This window comes from Vitis riparia, chromosome 3 (assembly GCF_004353265.1).
Source record: "Vitis riparia cultivar Riparia Gloire de Montpellier isolate 1030 chromosome 3, EGFV_Vit.rip_1.0, whole genome shotgun sequence".
In the NCBI taxonomy this organism is placed as follows: domain Eukaryota; kingdom Viridiplantae; phylum Streptophyta; class Magnoliopsida; order Vitales; family Vitaceae; genus Vitis; species Vitis riparia.
This window is the reverse complement of record NC_048433.1, coordinates 19,764,963-19,791,381: the sequence shown is the minus strand read 5'-3', so window position 1 is coordinate 19,791,381 and position 26,419 is coordinate 19,764,963. Positions and strand designations below refer to the sequence as shown.

At 36.6% G+C, this 26,419-nt stretch overlaps 2 protein-coding genes and 2 pseudogenes across 5 annotated transcripts; 3 read left to right on the top strand and 1 right to left on the bottom strand.

The window, feature by feature from the left end:
• Positions 1-932: 932 nt before the first annotated feature.
• LOC117911298 (protein SUPPRESSOR OF FRI 4-like) lies at positions 933-21,733 on the bottom strand. Of its 4 annotated transcripts, none has more exons than XM_034825613.1 (7): positions 21,482-21,733; positions 21,135-21,235; positions 14,305-14,431; positions 13,523-13,926; positions 2,240-2,394; positions 2,089-2,142; positions 933-1,334 (listed from the first exon to the last, which is right to left on the bottom strand). In XM_034825613.1, the coding sequence occupies exons 1-7, from the start codon at positions 21,670-21,672 to the stop codon at positions 1,263-1,265; spliced, it is 1,104 nt and encodes a 367-aa protein (XP_034681504.1). In that variant the 5' UTR covers positions 21,673-21,733; the 3' UTR covers positions 933-1,262. The 4 variants fall into 4 exon arrangements, with proteins under 4 accessions (XP_034681504.1, XP_034681506.1, XP_034681503.1 ...); XM_034825615.1 differs by having other exon boundaries at positions 2,240-2,391; positions 21,482-21,732; XM_034825612.1 differs by lacking the exons at positions 933-1,334; positions 2,089-2,142; positions 2,240-2,394 and adding exons at positions 10,841-11,244; positions 12,001-12,054; positions 12,152-12,306 and having other exon boundaries at positions 21,482-21,732.
• LOC117911301 (zinc transporter 8-like) lies at positions 5,177-6,880 on the top strand. Its single transcript, XM_034825617.1, has 3 exons — positions 5,177-5,846; positions 5,939-6,088; positions 6,342-6,880. Exons 1-3 carry the CDS (start codon positions 5,247-5,249, stop codon positions 6,645-6,647), a joined length of 1,056 nt encoding a protein of 351 aa, XP_034681508.1. The 5' UTR covers positions 5,177-5,246; the 3' UTR covers positions 6,648-6,880.
• Positions 21,734-24,963: 3,230 nt separating the features above from the next.
• LOC117911043 lies at positions 24,964-25,542 on the top strand (annotated as a pseudogene).
• Positions 25,543-25,546: 4 nt separating this feature from the next.
• LOC117911042 lies at positions 25,547-26,099 on the top strand (annotated as a pseudogene).
• The last annotated feature ends 320 nt before the right edge of the window (positions 26,100-26,419 follow it).

The window sequence follows — 26,419 nt, the reverse complement described above, 5'->3', positions numbered from 1 at the left end:
GGGTTGATTTTCCTTGGAAATCTGGATTGAATTTTGATCAAAATGTGTGTTGCCTTTTCTTCAAAAATCTGGGTTGATTTTCCCTTTGAAATCTGGATTGAATTTTGTTCAAACTATGGGCTGATTTGTGTATGAGTAGGATCTGGATTGTATTTAGCCATGAAACTTGACTGGGTTGATTTCGCCCTTCAATCTGAACTGATTATATATTAAAAGGTTGATCTTGAATGAAGGTATGAGGTGGTTCTAGGAGCTAATGAGTTTGAGGCATTGTTCAAAAGTGCTCTTGCAAATCTTGTTTATGTAGCAATTGAATTCGAAGCCTATTTCACTATGAATTTTGCTGAAAATTTGGGTTGATTTGTGATGAAATGCGATAATTGGGTAAATAAAAACAATTTTAATAAGAAAGGACCACCATTCTCTCCGATCTTTCCGCAAAATTCAAACAACATTCAAGTCTAATCTAATCTCAGAAATAAATGGATTTACTCAAGTTGCCATCTAAAATCTCACCCACGCAAGAAGTCACATGTCACTTGGTCATTTTATTCCTTTATTTGATCAAGTCACATGTCTGTTGGTCATTCCATTGCGGCATGTTGTTGTATTCATGATGTATATTAGTCCTTGAAGCTGCATCCATTGGTTAATTAATTAAATACCAAGTTCCTTTACTTATACTCTAGAGACTTTAGGTTTCTGGATATGTACCTTTCTGATAAGTAACGGACTTTAGGTTTCTGAATACGTACCTTTCTGATAAGTAACAACGGAGCCTTGTATTCCTATTGTGCACCTTCCTGATAACCTGATCATTGTATTCATTATTAGGTTTACAGTCTTATCTTTGAGATGACCACCCATGCACAAGTACAACCACCCTGGCTTCATTTATAGTTCAAAAAAGGGGCTCTGCTACAAACACCATATCTCAAAATAATACATGGAATTGGGGACTTGCATCTATAACAACAAATAAGCAAATTTGTATACCGAATTTTAGAATAAATTTCCAAGATAAAAAAGAACATCCAAAAATTCCTATTTCTGTTCAAAATACTGCTTTGAGGGGGAAGAATGGCTCCCTATTATCTAATCTCCCTTCTAACAAGAAGGGTCATACAACAGGGATGGATGATACCAGTGACCTGAACCAATAAAGAAGGAAAGGTCAGGGAGTAAAATCCCCTTGTGTGTGTGTTAATCTAAGAAGGATGATGAAGGAGCATCGACGCTGAACCCTCTATGTTACGGTTAAGCTAGAAAGCCATTCGACCAGCAAGTCTGCTCTCAGATATCCTCCTGTCAATGGCTGCATCAACCGAGTTCATCTGAAACAAAACAATTTTTAATGTATCAAATATGGAACTCTTAACTGCAAATCATTACGTTTGGAATCAAACCAGATGACGAGATTGTGGGTATCCAATAGATAACCGAATTTAAGACAGAAGCTGACCTGGGTCAAGTTTGAATGCACTGCATGGTCATAAAAGATTACAACAAATGCTACAAATGGAAAAAGCCAGTTGGCCATGCTCGCCTTCCATCCAAAACCCCACACTTAATCAAGCATAGGGAGAAGGAAATACCAGCAAACAAATTCAAATTTGAAACAAATAAAATACATACACTATGGTTTTTGTGACGGGCCAGTGGTAGATTGAAGTAAACCTTGCCATTGCCACATGCTTGTCAGATTTGTAAAAATACTAACCAGTAGAAAAGAAAATGTGAATACCTACTTGAATCTTTTGATGCCCACAAAACCAGGAGAATTTGTTGGAAACTGGACATTGACAGTTAGAAATAGCATACTAAGCACAATCAAGCAATAAGTTTGGCACTAGTTTATCATATTTGAATCAGGGTTCATATATCCACAAAAGTGTGTTACCTATCAAAAAAAATATCCACAAAAGTGTGTCCTCCCTTGGATTAACAGAAAATTCAAGATGGTATTCATTCAGAAAATACCTCCAAAAATGAAAGAACAAAAATTCTGCACATGTTTTTAGAAGATCAAAATTTAATACAACGGATACCTAGTTGTATGAATAAGATTACAAGGCAGTCATAACTTACCTGGCTAGTTTCATCATGCACCTGATACTTCAGTAATGACATCCTTCTTTCCTCCTGTAGATATTTCAAACACAATTTAAAGTGTGTTAAACCAAAGTACAGCATCCAAAAGATTGGCATGATACATCCAGAAAGGTAACTAACAACTAACCATGGACATCGCCTCATCATCCCATACAAGGTAGACCTCATTACTTGCTGGCTGGATTACCGGAGCTTTGTTTGCTATCATCGGTGGGGGTCCAATCGATGGGCCACTGGTGTTTGGACCGGAAGCATATGTATGTGAACTGACTAATGTCCCTGCTGTCGCAAGAAAGTGGGTTTAAATTGAGAGTGATCAAACACATCAATAATTTTAAGAACGGAAACAAACAAAGTGAAGCAATTGAACCAGGTGTTTCCCTCACTCATCCTTTTTAGTAACGGATGCATGTTTATTTTTAGTCTCCTTCTGCCTATTAGACAACTGCTTCTACTATTCTGTGTCTATTAGCTCCAATTGAGATATCATCAAGTTGAGGTAGGAGATGGCATTGCTCTGGGAATACGCATCAGAACAACATTGGATACTCTGAAGGCAAACTGGTATGAACCAAACTTCATTTTTTTTATTTTTTATTTTCACAGGTCCTGATTTTGATCCTTTCCTGTAACATCCATGTAATCAATTTTGAAGCAGCATTTAATTGACTTTCTCAGCAGAAATTTAGTTAAGATAGTCCCACACTCTTCTTACCTAGGAAGTTTAAGGCTACTTCAGTACCTTTCACTACCTGAAACAAAAGATAGTCCCCCTCGAACTCCTTGGGCTGGCATATGATCAATTTGGTTCAGTGCTTGGTGGCCATTTCCATCCCAAAGGAACTATGTTGGTTAGGAGGGCTTCTCTCATACTAATTCATCCATCCTTATGGTCTTGTCATATTTGACATCAGTAGAAAAACCTCTGTTGTTTGGCCACATCTTTGTTGTAGAAAGTCACTCCGGGTTGTCATGGCATGAGAATGGAAGATATTCTTTATATTCTTGACCATTAATATACAATATTAAAAACTTGCATGTCAACTAGTTCCAAAAGTACAGATAAAAAACATTTATAATATTACATTCAGAAAGGGCTTGGAGGTAATTTTGAGAAAGGTTGTGAAAAGGACAGGTCTAGGTTTTCAAGTAATATGAGTGGACTGGGACACTTTTTAATATCGTCTTCATAGTGGATGGGAATACTCTACATTCACAAACCTCTTGAAAGTCTTGTCCTGCCTCCATCTTTGGGGATTAAAAAAGAGGGTTTCACATAGGCTTAAATAACAAAAAGCAGCAAAAATGAAGTGTAGTTCCTATGGCTGAACAAGGCAGCTGATTTCAAATCTTGGAAAGAAGATAGTCAACTTTAAGCTCTTTTAGTTCTTTATAACTAGTTTCTCCTTTTTTCCTTCTGCTTTTTTGTAGTAGTTTGCAAAAATATTCTGAGAATTTCTGGAGAGTTTTGGAAGAGCAGAGGCTAGATATTTATTACAATAAGAGGGTTGGATAGGAATATCTTGAATGGTAGAGTTAGGGTTTTATGGCTGTTCTGTTTCAGTTTTACCCAGTTATGAGGATTGGTAGGTCAAGTGAATGGAACAAGTATTTCACAAAAGTCAGCATTGTTTTTTTGTGCATTTATTTCAATGTTTTGTGGTCCACTGGTCCCCCAGTTTTAGGCCAGAAATGACCAGTCGAGTCTTTGAGATTTTTCCTGTAAAGCAAAGCAATATGATTGTGCACGACTCTCAAGCCTTGGAAATTTTTGAATCACTACAGCCGCATGGATGAGGGCCCATTTGGGAATGATCATGGTCAGAGTGCTTTTAGTCCTAACTGTGATGTCCCACATCGGATAGGGGAGAATGTTCCTAGCGCTATATATGTAGAGGCTCCTCTTAACCAAGTAGACGCGTTTTAAAGCCGTGAGGACCCCCTTGGGCCCAAAGCGGACAATATCTACATAGTTGGGTGCGGGTCGTTACAAATGGTATCAGAGCCGATCCCCGACCTCGGTATGGGGGTTTGTTTGGCCCCGTAAGGGGTGTTTGTCTGTTTGGCCCCGCAATCTCATAGGACACAATGAGGACGTTGTGTCTGCATGGGGGGGTGTTTGTGATGTCCCACATCGGATAGGGGAGAATGTTCCTGGCGCTATATATGTAGAGGCTCGTCTTAACCCTGTAGACGCGTTTTAAAGCCGTGAGGGCCCCCTTGGGCCCAAAGCGGACAATATTTACATGGTTGGGTGCGGGTCGTTACAAATGGTATCAGAGCCGATCCCCGACCCCAGTGTGGGGGTTTGTTTGGCTCCGTAAGGGGTGTTTGTTTATTTGGCCCCGCAATCTCATGGGACACAACGAGGACGTTGTGTCTGCATGGGGGGGTGTTTGTGATGTCCCACATCGGATAAGGGAGAATGTTCCTGACGCTATATATGTAGAGGCTCCTCTTAACCAAGTAGACGCGTTTTAAAGCCGTGAGGGCCCCCTTGGGCCCAAAGCGGACAATATCTACATAGTTGGGTGCGGGTCGTTACACTAACACTTCCATAATCACTTTTGAACAGGCTTAAAGTATCTACAGTATTTAGGATACGAATATTAAACTCACTGTTAACAAAATTTACCAGAAAGCCTCTTGATTCCCCAATCTAGACTGAAACAAAGTTTAATTCAACTCCGCACCACAATAGAGATCAGACCAAGCCAAAGATGTAGCCTAGATTACTAATATAAATATCAGGGAAGCCTAGACCATAAGGCATTAAAAAATGAAACGACCCATCTCAAATGAGTTCATTATTTCCTCATCTCATTAGTCAAAATATTATAAAATGAGTAATCCACCCCCTACGGCCCACGGTACTGTAGCATTAAAAAAAATGTCTAATTTGCCCTCATGGGGATTCCATTATTAGGTAGACAAAGAAAATCGGAAAACACCCATTTAGTAATTTTAACCATCTTCTTGAAAAAGTGTCATCACCGAGGACCTTACTCTTCTTGATATAATGTCATCAACCAAAGCCCCACTCTATATATTTCCGCCGATACCGCACTCCATCTTTCACCCCATTTTCTCTTCTCGTCCTCATAATCAGTAGTTTTCTGCTCTGTTTCATTGCCATGGACAAGCTTCTGAGGTTACTGTTCATCCTCTTTCTCATAACTCTTCCAACACTGGTTTTAGGAGACTGTACATGTGACAAAGACGATGGAGATCGAGACAAAAATAAAGCTCTTAGATATAAGATAGCAGCTATAGTTGCCATACTGGTTGGTGGTGCAATTGGGGTGTGTATACCAATTCTAGGGAAGATGATACCGGCTCTTCACCCTGAAAAGAATGTATTCTTTATTATAAAGGCGTTTGCAGCCGGAGTGATTCTGGCGACGGGGTTCATTCACGTACTTCCTGATGCTTTTGAGAACTTAACCTCGCCCTGTCTCAATGAGAACCCTTGGGGGAAGTTTCCATTTACTGGCTTTGTGGCGATGGTATCGGCCATTGGGACACTGATGGTGGATGCTTGTGCAACCTCTTACTATAGTAGGTCTCACTTCAAGAAGGCTCAGCAATCTGTGGGAGATGAAGAGAAGGTTGGAGAGCATGAAGGTCATGTTCATGTTCACACACATGCCACTCATGGCCATGCTCACGGATCTGCATCTTCTGCTGAGGAAATGGGTTCTGCAGAACTCATCAGACATCGTGTGATTTCTCAGGTACTTGATGAAAATCCCAAATGGGATTTGATTTATTTGGTCAAAAACACGCTAATTAATTTGCTTGATTTGGTGTTTTTGGAATGATTCAGGTTTTGGAATTGGGAATTGTGGTGCATTCTGTAATAATTGGAATATCATTAGGAGCATCTGAGAGTCCAAAAACAATAAAGCCTCTGGTGGCTGCTCTCACCTTCCACCAATTTTTTGAAGGCATGGGCCTTGGAGGTTGCATTGCTCAGGTATATAGCTTCAAACTCAATATATATATATATCCTAATTTCGGTATTTTTCTTTTTCGGATTTTTTGCAAACAGAATGCTAAAATCTTCTCTAGCTTTGGCCATAGTCATATCAAAAGCCCTTTTTGTTGAACAAAGTTGTCTCTGCTTTCATGTTTTTGTGTTGTCATGATTTTGAAAAAAAGAGGCCTTCTAGACCCTTATGCCACCTCTTGAGGTTTGACTTGTTCAATGGTGGATTTTGTATGTATAGGCCAAGTTTAAGGTTCGGGCTGCTGCAATTATGGCGCTGTTCTTCTCCCTTACAACCCCAGTTGGGATAGCGATTGGGATCGGGATATCGAATGTTTATGACGAAAACAGTTCAACAGCTCTCATAGTTGAAGGGATTTTCAATGCTGCATCGGCCGGAATCTTGATATATATGGCGCTGGTGGATCTTCTAGCAGCGGATTTCATGAACCCAAGGATGCAGGGTAATGGAAGGCTTCAAGTTGGGGCCAATATTTCACTTCTCGTTGGGGCTGGTTGCATGTCCCTCATGGCCAAATGGGCTTAAACCTCACCTCTAGAATGGTAAAATATAAAATTTGAGTAGAGCAATATTTTCTTGTGATATCACCATGTAAAATATGATTACACATAGTTTTTTTCTTGAGTAATTTCTTAGCAACTTCAAGCGTCTCTATCTTTAATTTTATGTGGACATTATGGGTTGGGATTTCCCAATTTAGGCCCACACTTGTTTGGACAAAAATAAAGTTCCTTTTCCAAGTGTTTGTTATGTGGACATGATTATCATCATTGTCATTTTTTCTCATTGAATTTTAAGTCATCTCTATTAAAATTTAGGGTATATAATATATAAACATATAAAAACTTGAAGTAAGTCAAATCTTTCATTTGTCACACCTCTCTATAATCCCATGTAAGAGATTGAATAAAACGTAATCATAAATCAAAAAGAGGAATATTTTGAGAAGATGCTCTCTAAGCCAATTAAAATTGTCTCCAAATTGCTGAGTAAACTTAATAAAAATACCCATCCCAATCACACTTAATTTTTTTTTCAAGGTATATTACCTTAAGCCGCATATAACCTATTTGATTATATAAAAAGAAAATACCCATCTCAGGGATTATAACATTCATACTTCACTAATGCATATCTCATTTCAATATTATAACCTATATCACAACATTTGAGATGTAACATTAAATTGAGTATTATTGCTATAAAAATAGTCTCTTTCTTATAAAACATATTGTAAATACTCAAAATAATTAAGGGTATTTATGTCATAAATGAGTTACTCTTCAAAGGTGGAAGCTACCGTTCGAGCCCCATCAATCCCAACAGATCCAATAAATGCATTAATTTATCTATCCATTTTTGTAAAAAGAGTAACAATGAGCAGATTTTCATTCCTAAGGGGGATCTTTATTCTTATTTATATTTTATATCTTTTTTTTTTCTTGAATTTATCATCAAACAAATATGAGAATTTCCATTACTTTTAACTAGTATCAATTGATGGGAGAGAGACGTATATGCATTCATACAATTATTGGTATTATTTCAGGTATCCAAGCGTGTTGAGTCTGACTTTTTTATTACTTATGATCCATGTAAAGGAATAGATTACCATATGGTTCTCAAGAAAGAGGATAAATTCACAAATATACGAATTATTTTGTTCCTTTTACTCAATTAATTCTAATATATTCCATTGTGTGATGTGTAGTAAGACAACCGAAAACAATCCTTGTCGGCGACGACCTTGACCCAAATGCGCCCAAACAATTATGGGCCCGGATTGGAACAGCAGGCCCAGAGTGGGACTTGGGTGAATTGACTGAGATTACCTGGATACCTTAAGTTTAGTGTAGGCCCGTAGGGGATGGGGGTTGTCTCATGTCTGTTTCATTCAATGAATATGGGCAACACAGGCAGCTTCCAGGCATAATGCTTTCTCTTTTCCTCTGTGGAAAATTCATATGCTCTGCTTTCAATATGGAATCTTCTTTCTAAAGGTCATCGCAAACCCACCAAAGATGGCAACACCATGAGGGAGAGGGGAGAGGGAAGGGGGGACGAAATTCCAAATTTCACATTGTAGCTTGTCTTGTTCCACTTGGCAAATACCAATGAAGCCCGACTCCTCACTTTGACAACTACTTTTCTTCCTTATTTAAAAATATCTCTCGTATTTGATAAATTTTGAAAAGTGAAAGTGTTTCCATTTGAAGCGACGATGAAAATTTCCGGACATTTTGATGAAATCTTGTCGACATAATGTCAAAACCGATTACGCGTGGATTGGGTGCGAAAATCATAGATTTTTTTATATTTATTTTAAATTTATATTACCTTTCTATTTAATTTATGCCTTTACCTTTAAATTATTTTCCATATTTATCACATTAATCCTATTTAAAAAAATTACAAGAATGTCCATCGATTCCCTTTTTTTATATATTCATCCTTTTCGTCTTATTTAATTTTTAATATTTTATTTGAATAAAAAAAAGCTAATGAAGTTGTAATATTTTATAAGATGTTAATTTAACTTTTAATAATTTTAGTTATTAGAATAAAATAATATCAATGCAAGTATTTTGACTAACACCCAAAACTTGTCACCACAAATTTTTAATGGAATTTTTAGAAAATAAATTTAAAATAAAATATTTTATATAAAATATGCTAGATGAAATTTTAAAATGATTTAATTTTTATTTATGTAAAATATCATCACACAGTTTTTTTTTTTTTTTTTTTTTTAAGCATTTTTTTTTCAGTAATTTCTTAGCAACTTCAAGCGTCTCTATCTTTAATTTTATGTGGACGTTATGGGTTTGGGCTTGAGTTCATGATGTGGGCTTTGTTACATTCAATGGATTAGATGGTTGCTTGAGCACGACGACAAGAGGTGAGGGATCCGTGGCAGCGAGAAAGGGAACCAAAATTTTATTTAGCAACAAGGGCACGACTGAATTTTTGGGTAAGAATCCTAGGGAGAGGCTAAGGGTACGTTTAGCAACTGTTTTCAAGGACATTTTTTTTTTTTTTTTTTTATTTTTTTAGGAAAAAAGAAAAAGAAAACAAGTTTCGAACTTAGAAATTATTTTCTGTTTTCTTAAGAAAAAAAAATGGGGTGTTTTTGAAGAATATCTTTTAATTATTTTCACTTTTTTTTATATAATTATTTTAAAAAATAACTATATAAAGATGTAGAATAATTAAAAATAAAGCATTAGATAGAACAATTATTTTTAAAATATATTCAAAAATATTAAAAATAAGTTAAAAACATTTCAAGTTTTTAAATAGAATTTTATTCTATAAAACATTATAAAACTATTTTTAAAAATTATTTTTTGGAACTACTTTTTAAAATAGTTACAGCCTAAAATTTTTTTTTGGAAGAAAGGTGGGGATTCGAGTGAAGACAAATGACGACACTGAGAATGCCATTTTTTTTTTTTTTTTTTGGTATGGTCTCCTCTTATCTTTTTTATTTTTGTACTTTATCTTGACTAATTAGATACATGTGGTATGTGCATGTCGATTTTTATGGATGAGATTTAAGCTAATAACATTGTTGAGAATATTCGTGAGAATCCGTTTTTTCTTTGATTTACTTGACTAATTGTTAGGATTATTTTTCAATGAAATCATCATTTACCTATTGTCACTTCTTACTTGATATTCTAACCAAATTTGTACTGATTTTGGTTCCAAAAAGTAAGCTAATTTTCCTTTGAAATCTGGAGTATATTTTGGTAAGAATTTGGGCTAACCTGTCTCTGAAAATCTGGGCTGAATTTGGTCAAATGTAGGCTGACTTGTCTTTAAAAACTCGGGTTGATTTTCCTTGGAAATCTGGATTGGATTTTGATCAAAATGTGTGTTGTCTTATCTTCAAAAATCTGGGTTGATTTTCCCTTTGAAATCTGGATTGAATTTTGTTCAAACTATGGGCTGATTTGTGTATGAGTAGGATCTGGATTGTATTTAGCCATGAAACTTGACTGGGTTGATTTCGCCCTTCAATCTGAACTGATTATATATTAAAAGGTTGATCTTGAATGAAGGTATGAGGTGGTTCTAGGAGCTAATGAGTTTGAGGCATTGTTCAAAAGTGCTCTTGCAAATCTTGTTTATGTAGCAATTGAATTCGAAGCCTATTTCACTATGAATTTTGCTGAAAATTTGGGTTGATTTGTGATGAAATGCGATAATTGGGTAAATAAAAACAATTTTAATAAGAAAGGACCACCATTCTCTCCGATCTTTCCGCAAAATTCAAACAACATTCAAGTCTAATCTAATCTCAGAAATAAATGGATTTACTCAAGTTGCCATCTAAAATCTCACCCACGCAAGAAGTCACATGTCACTTGGTCATTTTATTCCTTTATTTGATCAAGTCACATGTCTGTTGGTCATTCCACTGCGGCATGTTGTTGTATTCATGATGTATATTAGTCCTTGAAGCTGCATCCATTGGTTAATTAATTAAATACCAAGTTCCTTCACTTATACTCTCGAGACTTTAGGTTTCCGGATACGTACCTTCCTGATAAGTAACGGGAACAATGTATTTCTATTCTGCACCTTCCCGATAACCTGATCATTGTATTCATTATTAGGTTTACAGTCTTATCTTTGAGATGACCACCCATGCACAAGTACAACCACCCTGGCTTCATTTATAGTTCAAAAAAGGGGCTCTGCTACAAACACCATATCTCAAAATAATACATGGAATTGGGGACTTGCATCAATAACAACAAATAAGCAAATTTGTATACCGAATTTTAGAATAAATTTCCAAGATAAAAAAGAACATCCAAAAATTCCTATTTCTGTTCAAAATACTGCTTTGAGGGGGAAGAATGGCTCCCTATTATCTAATCTCCCTTCTAACAAGAAGGGTCATACAACAGGGATGGATGATACCAGTGACCTGAACCAATAAAGAAGGAAAGGTCAGGGAGTAAAATCCCCTTGTGTGTGTGTTAATCTAAGAAGGATGATGAAGGAGCATCGACGCTGAACCCTCTATGTTACGGTTAAGCTAGAAAGCCATTCGACCAGCAAGTCTGCTCTCAGATATCCTCCTGTCAATGGCTGCATCAACCGAGTTCATCTGAAACAAAACAATTTTTAATGTATCAAATATGGAACTCTTAACTGCAAATCATTACGTTTGGAATCAAACCAGATGACGAGATTGTGGGTATCCAATAGATAACCGAATTTAAGACAGAAGCTGACCTGGGTCAAGTTTGAATGCACTGCATGGTCATAAAAGATTACAACAAATGCTACAAATGGAAAAAGCCAGTTGGCCATGCTCGCCTTCCATCCAAAACCCCACACTTAATCAAGCATAGGGAGAAGGAAATACCAGCAAACAAATTCAAATTTGAAACAAATAAAATACATACACTATGGTTTTTGTGACGGGCCAGTGGTAGATTGAAGTAAACCTTGCCATTGCCACATGCTTGTCAGATTTGTAAAAATACTAACCAGTAGAAAAGAAAATGTGAATACCTACTTGAATCTTTTGATGCCCACAAAACCAGGAGAATTTGTTGGAAACTGGACATTGACAGTTAGAAATAGCATACTAAGCACAATCAAGCAATAAGTTTGGCACTAGTTTATCATATTTGAATCAGGGTTCATATATATCCACAAAAGTGTGTTACCTATCAAAAAAAATATCCACAAAAGTGTGTCCTCCCTTGGATTAACAGAAAATTCAAGATGGTATTCATTCAGAAAATACCTCCAAAAATGAAAGAACAAAAATTCTGCACATGTTTTTAGAAGATCAAAATTTAATACAACGGATACCTAGTTGTATGAATAAGATTACAAGGCAGTCATAACTTACCTGGCTAGTTTCATCATGCACCTGATACTTCAGTAATGACATCCTTCTTTCCTCCTGTAGATATTTCAAACACAATTTAAAGTGTGTTAAACCAAAGTACAGCATCCAAAAGATTGGCATGATACATCCAGAAAGGTAACTAACAACTAACCATGGACATCGCCTCATCATCCCATACAAGGTAGACCTCATTACTTGCTGGCTGGATTACCGGAGCTTTGTTTGCTATCATCGGTGGGGGTCCAATCGATGGGCCACTGGTGTTTGAACCGGAAGCATAAGTATGTGAACTGACTAATGTCCCTGCTGTCGCAAGAAAGTGGGTTTAAATTGAGAGTGATCAAACACATCAATAATTTTAAGAACGGAAACAAACAAAGTGACAGGTCAAATTTACAGAATAATTTTATTGCTTTGGAGAGCAAATTTTAAATTCATCTTTCCTTCCAAAATCCCAGAGAGAGAAAGCAAGAGGAAGGGGAGGGGTTTGGGCTAAGGAAGAGGTTGAGAGAGAGGTTACACCAGCATGACAATTTAACAAACTGATACAGAGTGCTTTTACTTCATTATTTCTCACACATCAAAAACTGGAACAGATGCATGAAATTCAAGTCTGTCATTTTACTTCACTATTCATAATGCACACCAAAATCAGTACAGCATAAGACCAACTCATGAAATACAAAACATCTCCTCAAATTTGAAAGCACAAAACTAATAGAAATAAATGAAAGTCTCATTTTAAAAAAAAATAGAAACAAATGCATGAACTTTGAAAACAAATGCTACCACTTGTAATAAGTAAACTAGAAATTCAGATTCATGCTAAATGCTGAGGTTCTAGACAGAATAAGTAAATTGTTGAACTGAAAATTTTGAAATTTGGGGAACAAAAATCTCATAGCTACACACGCAAAAAAAGAAAAAAATAAAGAGAAAAAGGAAAAAAAATGAACTGTAGTTGGTGTAATAGCTATATTTCTGTGAAGATAACATGACCACACACAGTTAAGCCTGACAATCATGCAAAAGGATCACAAATGTTTCATGCCATCTGACAACTGAAATAATACAAGCTGCTTGCTTTTGAACAAGCACACTAATTATGACACCCCTACTTCAGTCTTTTTGTGGGACACATAAACAAGGTTAAAACAATCAGATTTCCATATTTGTTTTATTATTATTATTATTTTTGTGCCATCCATGATTTGTAGACCTTGTGTCCAAGTTTGGACAGTCAACTTGTACCTATATCCTCAGTGCTTCTTAAGGGTCAATTTGCTATGTTGGAAATTACTGGAGACTATGAAGTCTACAAGAGAGGCACTATTATAGGCATCCAAAAATTAATGTATTTATGGGATAGCATTCAGGGAAAACAATTACCATCTCAATGTCAACAAGCATTTGCAGGCACAAAAAACTGCTCTTTAAGTAGCAATATATTGCCATACTACACTACGTGGAATACAAAGGGCTCGCAAAATTTTGAAACCTGTTAGAAGAGAGAAGTGCAGACCTTGAATACTTGGAGCATGGTAGCCATTTACCATAGATGTGTTAATACTGGAGTATGAAGGGTTATTGAGTTCTGAAGGGGTGCTTGATGTAATGGGGGCCGACAATGCAGCTGCAGTAACTTGTGAATTTTGACTAGGAATACTTGCAGTACCAACAACAGGAAATAAGGGCTGAGATACAGGAGTAGGACTAGATGAGAGAGGTCCAGGTGGTGTAGTTTGAAATGAAGGTTGAAGTGTAGCAGATGGCAGAGGAGGTGTCACATTTTGTATGGGAAACAAAGGCCTTTGTGCCAGTCCTAAGGGTGCAGCAGGAGGAACAGGAACTGCTGGATGCTGTGGGAACCAAGGCTGTGGACGAGGAACCGGCCAACCAGGAGGGACTGCAACTGCAGAATTGTAACTGCAACAGACACATAAAATTCAATAAGCAATATTCATATGTGCATTTGCATTTTGAACAGACAGCATTACACATGCAAATGCATGAGAAGATAAGGTAGTACAAAACCATTTCAACTCTCTTGAACTTTTGAGAATGCCCATTAAAAAGACCTCAAAAGGCAAAACCACATTTTTCTTAGCTCATTTTCAACATAACTGCTAACAAGGTCATTTCAAGAACCAGAAGTTTCAGTCTAACTGGAGATTGAGAGTCATTGACTGTACCATGTATGGTTTAACAGTTTTTTTTATAGGCATATGTGACAACATCTTTTGTTGTATAGAATAATGCTAGTGAGGTGGAAAGAGCTTAAGAAACTGAGCAAAGAAAGCATACATTGGTGGTATTGCACCAAATGTTGATTGCGGCGGAAACCCCATGCCCACTGATCCAGGAGGCATCACACCAACAACGTTAGTTGGTGGGACCTCGACTTTGGCTAGCTTTGAAGGGTTATCTTCATCTGCAACAGAATTTGAAATTGTATAAATACAAAGATGGAGACGATAATTCTTATATAAAATATTCACCCAAAGACATGAAGAATAAAAAAGGAAAAAAAACCCCACAACAACACAAGGGCTTACATCCAGAAGATCAGCATTATTCTTCAGGTTGAATTGATACAAGAAAAGGAGGGAAAACATGTGCATGGCAATAGCGGTAATGAAGTCAAAAAATATGCAGAAGGCATCATGTCTACCAAGGGAATGATCACATTTAATCTTGTATGTAAATATCATATGAAAGTGATTAAACAAATCAAAAGCATCCCAGAAAAGGAAAAAAAAATGAATGATCACAGTCAGCTTGTATGTAACCATCAAACAAAAGATACTAAACAAATCAAAATCATACAAAAAGGCTGTTAATTGAAAAAGAAAAAGAAAATAGATATAGGAAAAAGATTTAAAAGAAAGTGTGTTTTCTCATTAGATGCAAACTTGCCCACGTGAGCCTATAGATTTATTCATCTTATTGATATCATCCATTCATGCCAAACAATTAATAGCATAGAATATTTACACACATGCGCAACAAAAGCAACCACCTATGCTACAATGGTTTCAGTGTGGGTATCTGATTCTTCAAATTCTGAAGTTTTATAATACAACTTGGGTGAAAATGATTTCAACAATGGGTATGGATAATTGAATATGATTGGGCTAGGAATATTTTTTAATAGGAACCATACCTTATTTAGAGCTATATATACTTTTTTCTTCATTGCAGCCATAATATCAATTTCTACGAATACAAGCCATATCATTTTAAGGCATAGAGGCCTTTAAAAAAATTGTCGTTTTTCTGTCATGTTTTTATTTTTAGAAATTTCAATTTTTACTATGGAATATTGTTTTATATGAATTTCTATAACAATTATTGCTAATTAAAATTTTGAATAACCATAAACCTATTATTAGGAAGCACAACTTTTATATGCGTGTAATCGGATATAGTTAAATATGCATAAAGTTGTGTATTTATCTCTTTGATCAATTTATTTTATTTAGTTTTTCAGTTTAATTTTAATTTATCATCCCAATCTTAAACTAGTGGAATTAGGATAGGGATTTATGGATTTAAATTTTATTTATTTTGAAATTACAAAATTGAACCAGTATGGATCTAAAATTCATTAGACTTTGTAATTTAATAATACAAATTTTTTTGATAAAAAAAATAATATGTCAAATACCAATACCAAACCAACACCCATGCAAACTCAGTTTTTATTTCCTCCACTACTTTTTCTCAATCCACTTCCTTATAAAAACTTGCTTTCTATTTTCCCTTTTATCTCTAACGAGACTAAATATCATCATAAAATTACATGACAAAGTCCTTCCTTTTGGTGGTTGCAACTAGAAAAAAAAAATCAATTAAAAATCAACCAACTGGATCCAAATTAAGAGAAATGTGTCCAAGAAGGATCTCATACTTGCATGTGTAATGTCATGTCTACTAACTAGATCCAAAGTAAAAGAGATGTGTCCAACAAAGATCTCATACTTGCATGTGTATCATGTACATCAAGTGAAATAGGGGGACATGACATGGGCATATACATGGGACCCTTGTCATTTTTATTTTATTTTTTTGATAGATATAGATAAAAAGAAAAATAAATTAAAAAAGGCCGCCAAAATAGCAACCCATGGTATACAAAACATATACAGCTACCACCAACCAACACCACAATAAACCAAAGTTACAAAATAAAACGGAACAAAGCCAACCCACCCTTACCAAGGGCCCAACTAATCTAGAAAACTAAAAAGAGTTAAGAGGAACATCATCTATGCACCCCTTTGCTTCCAACCAAAGACAGCAAACAAAAGAACTTTTTAGACTTTGGATTGAGAGAAGAACCCTTGTCAAGTATTTGTCTCTTATTCTGAACAATTGATTGATTTCAAATTAATTTTTTTATTGCAACCACCAAAGTAAAGGAGCTTTTGGAAAGTAGATATGCCTAGGGATCAGAGAAAGAAAAGAGTGGATTTTTATGGGGAAGTGAATGAAAAACAGGGGAACTAAAATTGAGTTTTGTTGAGAAATGGGGAAATATTGGCACTAGCCATTTGCTATTCTTATGTGGTCACATGTACTTAATTTGAAATCCATGCTAGTGCCCTCTTTCTAATAAAATAATAAATTTTAAAGAAATAAATCCATGAATAGCTTAAATTATGGATCAAAAAATAAAGCTAAACTATTTAAATCTAATATAAGTAATAAAATAAAGGGAACCTTACACCTACACCTACACCTATACCTCCTAAGGCTTCTAACAATTAAAGCGGTACCCACTCTGGTCTGTAATATTACACTGGCATTCTACAAGTCAACCAACATGAACAACCCCTTGATCAAGGGTGCAATGGCTCTTTGTTAACACTTTTGGTGACATCAACCATTTTTTTAGAATATTGGGTTAGCTAAGTCCAAAATAAATTTAAATTAACTTAAAACTAATATGAATAATAATTACTTTCAAATCAACCCAAATCCACTTCAAATATGTATATATATTTCTTTTCTTTTTTTATAAGTAACCCAAATCCATTTCAAATTAATGCTTAATTCAATCTTAACTAATCCTAATTCAAAGCGTAATACACAACATTAAACTCACTACCATGAAAACTCAACCCACAACATGGGTCTCTCTCGTACCTTTTTACCCTTTTGTTTTTTTATTCAAAATTTATTAGCATTAACAAAGAAGGGCAACAAATCCTTCCAAAACTTACAAGAACTGATCAAAACAAAAATAACAATTTCATCTTCATCTCATCTAATCCATGATCTCATTCCTTTTATCCTTTTTTTGGGCAGCTAGAGACAGACCATGGGTGAGAGACCCATAGCTGTGATTCTCTTCCAATAACTAATTTCATCTCCACATTTTTTTAGTTTACATTTTAGGCAACCAAACAACACCTTAGGAAAGTAAATGACGGCCACATCTCTCTTCCCCTTCCCCTTCATCTTCTTCATCTTAACCTAGTCCCTAATTTCTTCTTCATCTCACTCTAACCCCTTCTTTCATCTTCATGTCTTTTCACATGCATACATGCATGTGCACACATACACACACAATTTTTCCCCAATTAAATAGGTGAGAAACTTACGGCTACATCTCCCTTTCCCTTCCCCCTTCATCTTACACTAATTCCATGTCGCACGATGAGAGATGCCTCATTTTCTTTTAGTCTTTCTTTTTTCTCTCCTGTTTTTTGAAATTTCAGACTAAAGGAGCCAAAATGATGTTCAATACTTATGTTAACTCCTTTAGCCAACAAGTTCAAAAAAAGTATACCTGGTTAGTATCAGAAGCCAGAGAGGGTTACTATGTTAATGTAATCATTCATAAAATCAAGAAGAGTAGATGTCATTCTTCCTAAAATTCAACAAGTTAAAGAGCTAAGCATACAATATATGTGAATATAAATCAAGAAGAGTAGATGTCATTCTTTTTTGATGGGTAAATAAGCAAGATACATTAAAAGCACTTGCCAAAAGGCACAACAAAGTACACACGGAGTATGCAATTAGGGCCAATCGGCAAGTAGGAGAAAAGAGAAGAAAACCCCACCACCCTAACAACAAACAACCACAAAAGTAACTGAGATGCAAGAGAAAAAAGAAACCCCTACTGGAACCCAAAAAAGAAATCCCTATTGGGCATTAAAGCTTCCTAAGCCCAAGCCCAACCCCTTCCCTAAATTCCGACACCCCTCCCCTTTCCCCTTACAATGGATGGAAAGCAATCGTAGTTAATCAAATGCTCTAACCTTCGGATTTCCCTCTCAAAATGGGAAGAAGGCAAGGGTTTCTTCTTTTCCCCTAACCCCTTTACCCCCCTCTCTTTTGTCGATTCCAGTAAAGAAGAGTAGATGTCATTCTTCCTAAAATTCAATTAGTTAAAGAGCTAAGCATACAATATATGTGTATACATTGTGCATCAAAATTTGTGAATCTTATAAAATACATGTGGGGGCCGCTAACACTCACGTTCGTGCGTGCGCCCACACACACACACATTTCTTTTGTTTTGACCAAACAAGTGTTCAACTTGCATCAATAAAAATTGATATTATGATTTATGGATGCAACCAAACCATGAATAAGCTAACCTGATATCTAGTAATACAAATTTAATCTCTTACCAGCATAGCTATTAAGATCATTTCCAGTCAAGTTGCTGAATCCTAAAATTTGGGAATCCGAGGGATCAAAAACCTATATGCATACTCATACCAGAACCCAGACCCAAATCCATGTAACATAGCCCAAAGTTGACATCCCATATTAACTATTTAGGGCTTATAGCCATAAAGCATCACTTCCAAGAGCAACCCAAATATTTTTAGAATTCAAGTTCACAAGGGTAGAGGACATGGAAAACAAAACCTCACATCCAAGAATTTAATAGAACATGTATCCCTGTTTAGAGCCTATGGTTGAAGAAGGTTTTGCATGGTAACTATGATTAACTATAATTAAGCCTATGCCAAATACCCAACAAAGTATGAACAACTCAATCCAATGAAGCATTGGCCCACTTATGAGTCTCATTCCTATCTATCAAGGAACACCAGGTTACTTCCAAGAAAATCCAAAAAAATAAGAATATTGTGTGGACAGCAGTTCAAGGAAGAAGAGAGAAAATAAAATGGCATATGATTCAACATACAATTTGATCCCAATTAATTGGATTTTGGACTAACTCTCCATAAACTAAGATAGACAGATATCTTCATGTCCAGTATACAAAAATTATAACATTTAGAGCACTCAATAGAAAAGCTAGATGCCATTAACCTTGATTTCATTGTTCTCATCACAATCAAAAGGAAGTAAAAGAGGAAATGAGTAAGAAGGGTAAGTTATCACTTATTAGAAGGTTAGAGGAAAATGTTAATTTTCTCAACAATTAACCTTCATCAGTTTCGCCCTTTGGCATCAAGTTATTTTGAGTATCTACGGGACACATCCTAATAGATGGGATTCCAATAATTTAGTTCATTGGTCACATCATTGTCCCTAGAAAGCCATTGCACTTATTTTTCGGGTTTTTTCTATACACACTCGCTTTGTAGTGGGTGATGGGACAAAAATTTGTTTTTGAGAACATTTACGGTGAGGGAATCAACCTTTGTGTTCACGAGTCGTCACAACTAGAAATCTCCATTTCAACTATATTGGGTAGTTATAATCCTTGGAATTTGTTTTTCCATTGTAATCTACCTAATTTGGAGATTAATGATCTTGAAAGACAAATGACTTCTCTTTCCCGTGTACCCTTGTCTCCATCTGTCCCAAATGTGAAAGCTTGGGTACCCTCTTCTTCAAGAGTATTATCAATAAGATCTTTCTTTTTAGCCTTGATCAATTTATTTATTTTTTGATAGGTAAAGAGAGAAAAAGGCATCAAAAGGCCAACCCAATGCATACAGGGGGTATACAAGAGATGCTAAAAGGCAAGAATAAAAAAGAAGAGGGGATACAAAAAATCTCACCAGCCCTCATCTAGAACCTAGACCAATTTATCTTATTTAGTTCCTTCTCATCCGACTAATTTTTTGTGGAAATCAAAAGTTCCCTCTAATATCATGACCTTTGTTTGGTTAATGACACTTAAGAAGGTAAATACCAATGTCATGCTACAATTGAGAAGGTCTTTCAAAGCCCTTAGTCCTAATTGATGCATCCTATGTAAGGGGAGTGGAGAGACGATTGATCATCTCTTTCTACGTTGTCTGGTTACTTTAGGGTTATGGCACAAGCTACTCTCATAGGTTAGGATGCTATGGGTTCATCCCAAGGAGTATTTGTGATATGATGGTTATTTCCCTTATGTGTTTTGGGACCTCTACTAGAGACAAAACTCTTTGGAAAATTGTTTCTCTCACTTTGATGTGGATTGTGTGGAAAGAGAAAGGAATACTAAGATTTTTTAGGATACTCGCAAAACGTCTGAGATGATGTGGGACTTGATTCATTTCTTTGTGTCTTTTTGAGCCTTCTATACTGATATTTTCAAACCTTTCCCCTTGAGTTTCATTCAGTTTAGTTGGCACTCCGTATGTACACCTTAGGATTGAGCTTACTTGGTGAGGAGTCAAGTTGAGCTTTTGAGTTGTATTTTTTTTTGTAGTCTTTTTATTCTTTTTGTACAAATCTCATTGTAAAACGGCATTTTTCATGGGTGTTTTGATCAGGTTTGTATTTCATGGGGAGGATTTCTCATCCTTCTTATGCTTTATAATCTTTAATCAATGCATCTTTTGTTTCTAATAAGAACAAAAAAAACAATCGGCCCTCATCTGTCCAAGAAATAAGTACTTTCCACTTGACTAAATCCCTTAACCAACCACAAAAATTATTTTTATAAATAAAACAAGCAATTTAAAAGACACACTCAAAACAGGCATAGTTTTAAAAGGCACGTTTAAAGCGCGCCTAGACCCAAGCCACAACCACTCCCAAGTTGCAGGGCCTTGCATGCCAAGACATGTGCCTTGTTGAAGAGGCGCCTTGTCCACTTGACTTTTCCTTTTTAAACTAAGCAAACAGGTAATAAATTGTGTGCACCTATCAGTACTTCTAATCTCCAAGAAGAAACAACAACACAGAGCACGGGGAAGGAACAATACCTTGCTCTCCGTAATGGGCAGCTAGAATATCATCTGGGATTCCTTGCATTCCAAATATTTCAATTTCAGTGGATTCTCTCCCGGGATTAGCATTAGGAACTCTGTGAACATTGAACAAGAGAAAGAAAAATCAGTGCAAGTAAAACCAACCAACAGTAGCGTCAATCGGGAAAACAAATTTTTTTTCTTTTTTTAAATCCGGTACTTTCAACAATCAAACAACAATAAAAATCGGGTAATTGAAGATGCTAGGGATTGATAAAGAATTCCTCCAAAATTGCTGAAGAAAAGGGAAGGATGAATAGAGTAGAATGAAAACGAAAGAATTGGGAGAAGAGCAAAAGTACTTGGAGACGGTCTCCTTGTGGACCTGGAGGACGTGGATGGCCATGCCAGAGGCGGTGGAGAGCTTCTTGTTGCAGACATGGCACTTGAAGTGCTTGGCCTTCTGGTGCTGAACAAGAATCTTCTCGTCCTCGAACTCCCTCTCGCAGTAGTAGCAAAACACCTTCGCTGCTCTCTTCTTCTTCTTCCCCATTCTCTCCTCTCTCTCCTAGGGTTTCCCTCGATTCGTGAATTTATTTTCTGATTTTGGGAATATGGTATTTGGGTGTCACGTGCAAGTCCTATTCTCCCCAGCCCCATCACCTTTGGGAGCCGCCTCACACGTAATGCATTTGTCTATTTATTATGCCATGTGTCATAATCTTTTTTGGGCCATTCTATGACACTAAAATGCAGTTCCCGATCTCATTTAAAAAAATGGTGATCAGTAAAAAAAATACAATATAACAAAAATATCTTATTTATTTATATTTTAGCATAATTCCATTTGTTCCTACCCATGATTCATTTCCTTTTATACACGGATATTTTAACAATTTTTTATTTTTAATTATATTAATATGAAATACAAAATAATAAAAATATCTATTAATTTGAAAAACTTAAGCACAAAAGGTCCATTTTGTGTCTTTTTTAAAAAAGTCACTAAAAAACTACAAAAAAAAAAAAATTAAAATCATTTAAGTTAAAGAAGAAATTAATATAGATAAAGAGAGTTATTTTTCTATTTTTTATGACATATTATAAATGTTGAGTAAAAAATAATCAAAATATTTAATTTTTTTAAAATAGAAAAAATAATATATTGATTTTTCTTTATTTTTAAATATTTAACATAAATAAAATATTAAAAAAACAAATAACTTAATTCTTAACACTATTAAGCGTTATTTAGTTTTAAATTCTTGTTGACCCTCGTTTTGGTCTACAAGTAAATGACATTTTAGGGAGCATCCTTTACCACCTTTTTTGCTTTTGGCAATACGTGCATGAGAAGTTGGATGTGCAGGGATCTTTTTTGGAGGCAATCAGCGACTGATGCGTGGCATGGAAATCTTCTAGCTGTTATGGAGGAGCGTCTTTTGTAGCCTAAGGAGCAAGAGATGCAGGGGGCGTATTGGGTTGGCAGGGTGAGATATTTTTTTTAGGAGTCTCTTGGAGAGCAAGTTTGAGAGGCTGGAGGTGAGATATTTGAGAGATTTTCTTTAGCTTGGGAGCAAGCTGAAAAATAAATAAATAAATAAATAATAGGAAGAGTGGTAGAGACATTTGTGAGATGAGAGAGTTGTTGTCTGGGGGGGGGAGGGTATTCTGTTGAGGGTTGCTGGAGATATTTGGTTTCTAGGAGAGCAAGCGGGCTTAGGGAGAAAGTTTTGAGAGCTAGAGGAGCAAAAGCTTAACCATCTTCACTTGAGGAGCTCAGGTATGGTCACTGTAATCTTCTTGTTTCTCATTTTTTATTATTTTGCTCAGTTTGTTGTTAAATTTTTAGCATTAACCTGTTGATTGGGAGTGGGTATAGGGGGTCACATGCTTGTTCTTACTGATCTCTAGGTTGCTTTGATGGTGCTCCAATGTGTTCATTTTTTTTACTTGGTTTTGTTGGGGTTGGTTTGGCTCTGTTCTTTCTTGATATTTGTAGTCGTGATACCCATTTATGTTTGAAATATCTCGTGTCTATCCCACTCAGTTTTTTTCCAAGTTCATTGATATCCCATGAGATAGGGCTTGGACTAATTCTTTTAGTTATATTTATTCTAGTACTGTCTTTGTTTCCTCCTCCCTTTTATTTTCCTCTGTTTTTGGCTTACAATGGGAGATGAACATTTTTTTTTCTAGAGAGGCTTTTGTGATGTTTTGAGGTGTTGTTGAGTTTGACATCAAATGGCTGGGTTTATTCCCACTTAGATCAGTTTCTAGGTTATTCGGGAAGTGGATATTGTTGACAGAAAATCATAGCTCCTGGGTATTTAAGGGTGAGTGAAGTTCTCTCGGCTGGTGAAGGGTGTTTTAATTCTGAAGAATGGGTCTCTCTTCAATGGGTTATGCTCACTAAACAGAGGAAGGGTAATGAGGTTCTATCTATAGTTGATGCCTTTGACAAGTATGCAGTGGGAGCCGGTTTTAGACTTGTTTTTGCTCCAATTAATGAAATGTTTTCAGATGATGCTCCACTGTTACCCTTTGGCTATCAGATCATCCCACAGGATTCAAAATCAGGTGGTATACATGATGCATTGATTGGTCATTGGACTTTGGGTTTCACATTCAGCCTTGATGTGGACCCGACAAGAAATCAAGCTATAAGGAATTCATCATCATGCTATAATACACCATTAGGCTCCATTATTGCCTTCCAGTTTTCATTTGAGAATCATTTACGGGATTATATGGTAGTAATGGCTCAGTGCAGAGGTTCACCATGCCTTTATCTCTATTGTCAAATCCATTCCATCTCACCACCACCTTCCAGCACCCACCAATCCATTTCTCCCACTTTCTATTTCATTAATGACACCTTCATCTTTCATACTCCACCACTCATTCCACCCCTTTCCCATCCTGCACCATGCTTGTCTTCATTTTTCATTACCCACTGAACCCATTTCTCACTAACCTCCCCATACCCATCTCCACATATACCCATCCTTCATGCCCCTCATGCATATCACCTTTCTTTTTAACACCACGTGCCCTTCATACCTATATTCCAATACCCATTAAACCCATCCTTCATCCTTCCAACTCACCATACCCATATTCTCATTACCCTCCATCCTTTATTTCACCATACCCATCGTCTCATCCTTCCCTACCCTTTATACCCATCCATCTAACCCACTTTCAGTTCGTTTCCACTATTTCCCATGTGCATGAAGCCCATGCAGGTGGCCACCTCCGCTTCATCCCATTTCTAATCCTCATATCCAAATCTCTTTCTCCATCTTCCATGGTTTTCAAAACCCTACTCACACAGTCTCTCTCTCTCTCTTTACATCATCCATGGCCGAAATAGCATAACACTTGTCTGGTATAGATGTTGCCAACAAGCGTAAGTATGAAGAGCCTGAAGAAGCATAGCAAGTTACTATTAGGATATTCGTGCCATCTAATCAAATTGGTTGCGTTACTAGTTCAAAGAGGGCGCATCGTAAGGCTGGGGAGTCTAGTATTGGAGGCCATGATCAATTTGAAGGAGTTAGAGCATTGTACAATTGAAGGATGGCTTAGACAGAGCCATTAAATTCTCTGAAGAGATTAGATTCCTCATTTACAAGTAAAGAAATTCCTCTTGATGTTGAGTGGGACGTTGATGAAGATGAAGTGGTCCACTCTCCTCACCTCATCAATTTTTGTTACATCTATGTGAAGCAGAAAACATCTTTTGTCTGGATGAAGTTGCAAGCTATCCAAAAGTCTATTTCCTCATAGAAAAGTTTCAATTAAAGCTTTGGTACTTGCTATTGATCGCTTCTGATTTCCCATGCAAGCTTGTACGTTCAATAAGCACTTTGAGAAATATAGAGAAATAATAAACTCAGTGATTATGAAATATCGGTATACTGGCCAACCTAGGGGATTTGGGTTTGTCACCTATGCTGATCCTTCAGTTGTTGATAGTGTCATTGAAGGTGCACATGTTATTAACGGAAAATAGGTTGAGAAGATATTTGTTGGCGGATTACAATATACAGTCACTGAAAATGAGTTCAAGGATTTCTTCTCCAAGCATAGGAAAGTGGAGGAACACCAGATTATACGCGACCATGAAACTAATCGTTCTCGAGGCTTTGGATTCATAATATTTGAAAGTGAAGAGGTAGTAGATGAAATATTGTCGGAGGGGAATATGATTGATATGGCCGACACTTAAGTGGAGATCAAGAAAACTGAACCAATGAAAGCCTCAAAACCACCACATGTTTCTGCATTTGGTAACAACTTTAGGGCTCATTCTTTTAGTAATGGCTTTGGTGGATTTGGCAGCCTGTACGAGAGTTACGACAGTGGGTTTGGAGTTGCTCCATATAGGGCAGCTGGAGGTCTAGGCAGTAGGCTTGGTAGAAATGGTGGATACCCAGCTTGTCGCTCATGATAAGAAGGTTTTTGATATTGCTTGGGGCGGCGTCGGAGTTTTCACCTCTGTTTCTATTGATGGCTCGGTTATGGTCTTTGATTTGCATGAATAAAGAGCCTTCGACAATTATCTATGAGAGCTCCGAGCCCGACACTCCTCTTATTCGGCTCGGTTGGAACAAACAGGATTCTAGGTACATGGCTACTATCATCATGGACAGTGTCAAGGTCATGATGCTCAACATCTGCTTCTCTACTTTCCCAACGGTGGAATTACAGAGGTATCAAGCCTGTGTCAATGCTATTGCACAGGCGCCCCATAGTTCTTGCCATATTTGCACTGTTGGCGGTGATTCACAGGCTCTAATATGAGATTATCATCCATGTGCCAACCTGTGGAAGGGGAGTTGGATCCGATTCTAGTATACACTGCGGGGGGCAGAAATCAAGCAACTGCAGTGGTCCTCCTCTCAGCCCGATTAGGTTGCAATTGCTAGATATTCATATGATACATTCAATTCAAAATTAACACTTGCAAGATGAACTGAATCTGTAAAAGACTAAGCATAGTCTACTTACCTCCAACCATTGATTCAAGTTGCTGTAATCGGTTTCCAAACCCTGATGATCTCCTATGGATGGTGTATTACTGAAGAAAGAAAAACGGTAGATCACGAGTTCGGGACCATATGTGAAATATATATGCGTGGCTTCCCATCATACCACGTCTCTGCAGATTTGCCACATCCTCCTTTAACGCAGCGGAAAAAATGCGATTATGGTGGAGGACGTGGGTGTGACCACTTCAGAATCACCCCTTCATGGTGGTGAACGTGGAGACGACATGGGTGATGATAACATTC

What these genes read in the sequence shown, in the direction of transcription:
- LOC117911301 (XM_034825617.1), top strand. Translation starts at nt 5,247, where the DNA reads ATGGACAAGCTTCTGAGGTTACTGTTCATCCTCTTTCTCATAACTCTT. An exon ending in GACATCGTGTGATTTCTCAG is followed by an intron (nt 5,847 to 5,938) that starts GTACTTGATGAA and finishes GGAATGATTCAG; the next exon opens with GTTTTGGAATTGGGAATTGT. An exon ending in TTGGAGGTTGCATTGCTCAG is followed by an intron (nt 6,089 to 6,341) that starts GTATATAGCTTC and finishes TTGTATGTATAG; the next exon opens with GCCAAGTTTAAGGTTCGGGC.
- LOC117911298 (XM_034825613.1), bottom strand. Translation starts at nt 21,672, where the DNA reads ATGGGGAAGAAGAAGAAGAGAGCAGCGAAGGTGTTTTGCTACTACTGC. An exon ending in TTTGGTGCAATACCACCAAT is followed by an intron (nt 13,927 to 14,304) that starts GTATGCTTTCTT and finishes TGTCTGTTGCAG; the next exon opens with TTACAATTCTGCAGTTGCAG. An exon ending in ATGATGAGGCGATGTCCATG is followed by an intron (nt 2,143 to 2,239) that starts GTTAGTTGTTAG and finishes AAATATCTACAG; the next exon opens with GAGGAAAGAAGGATGTCATT.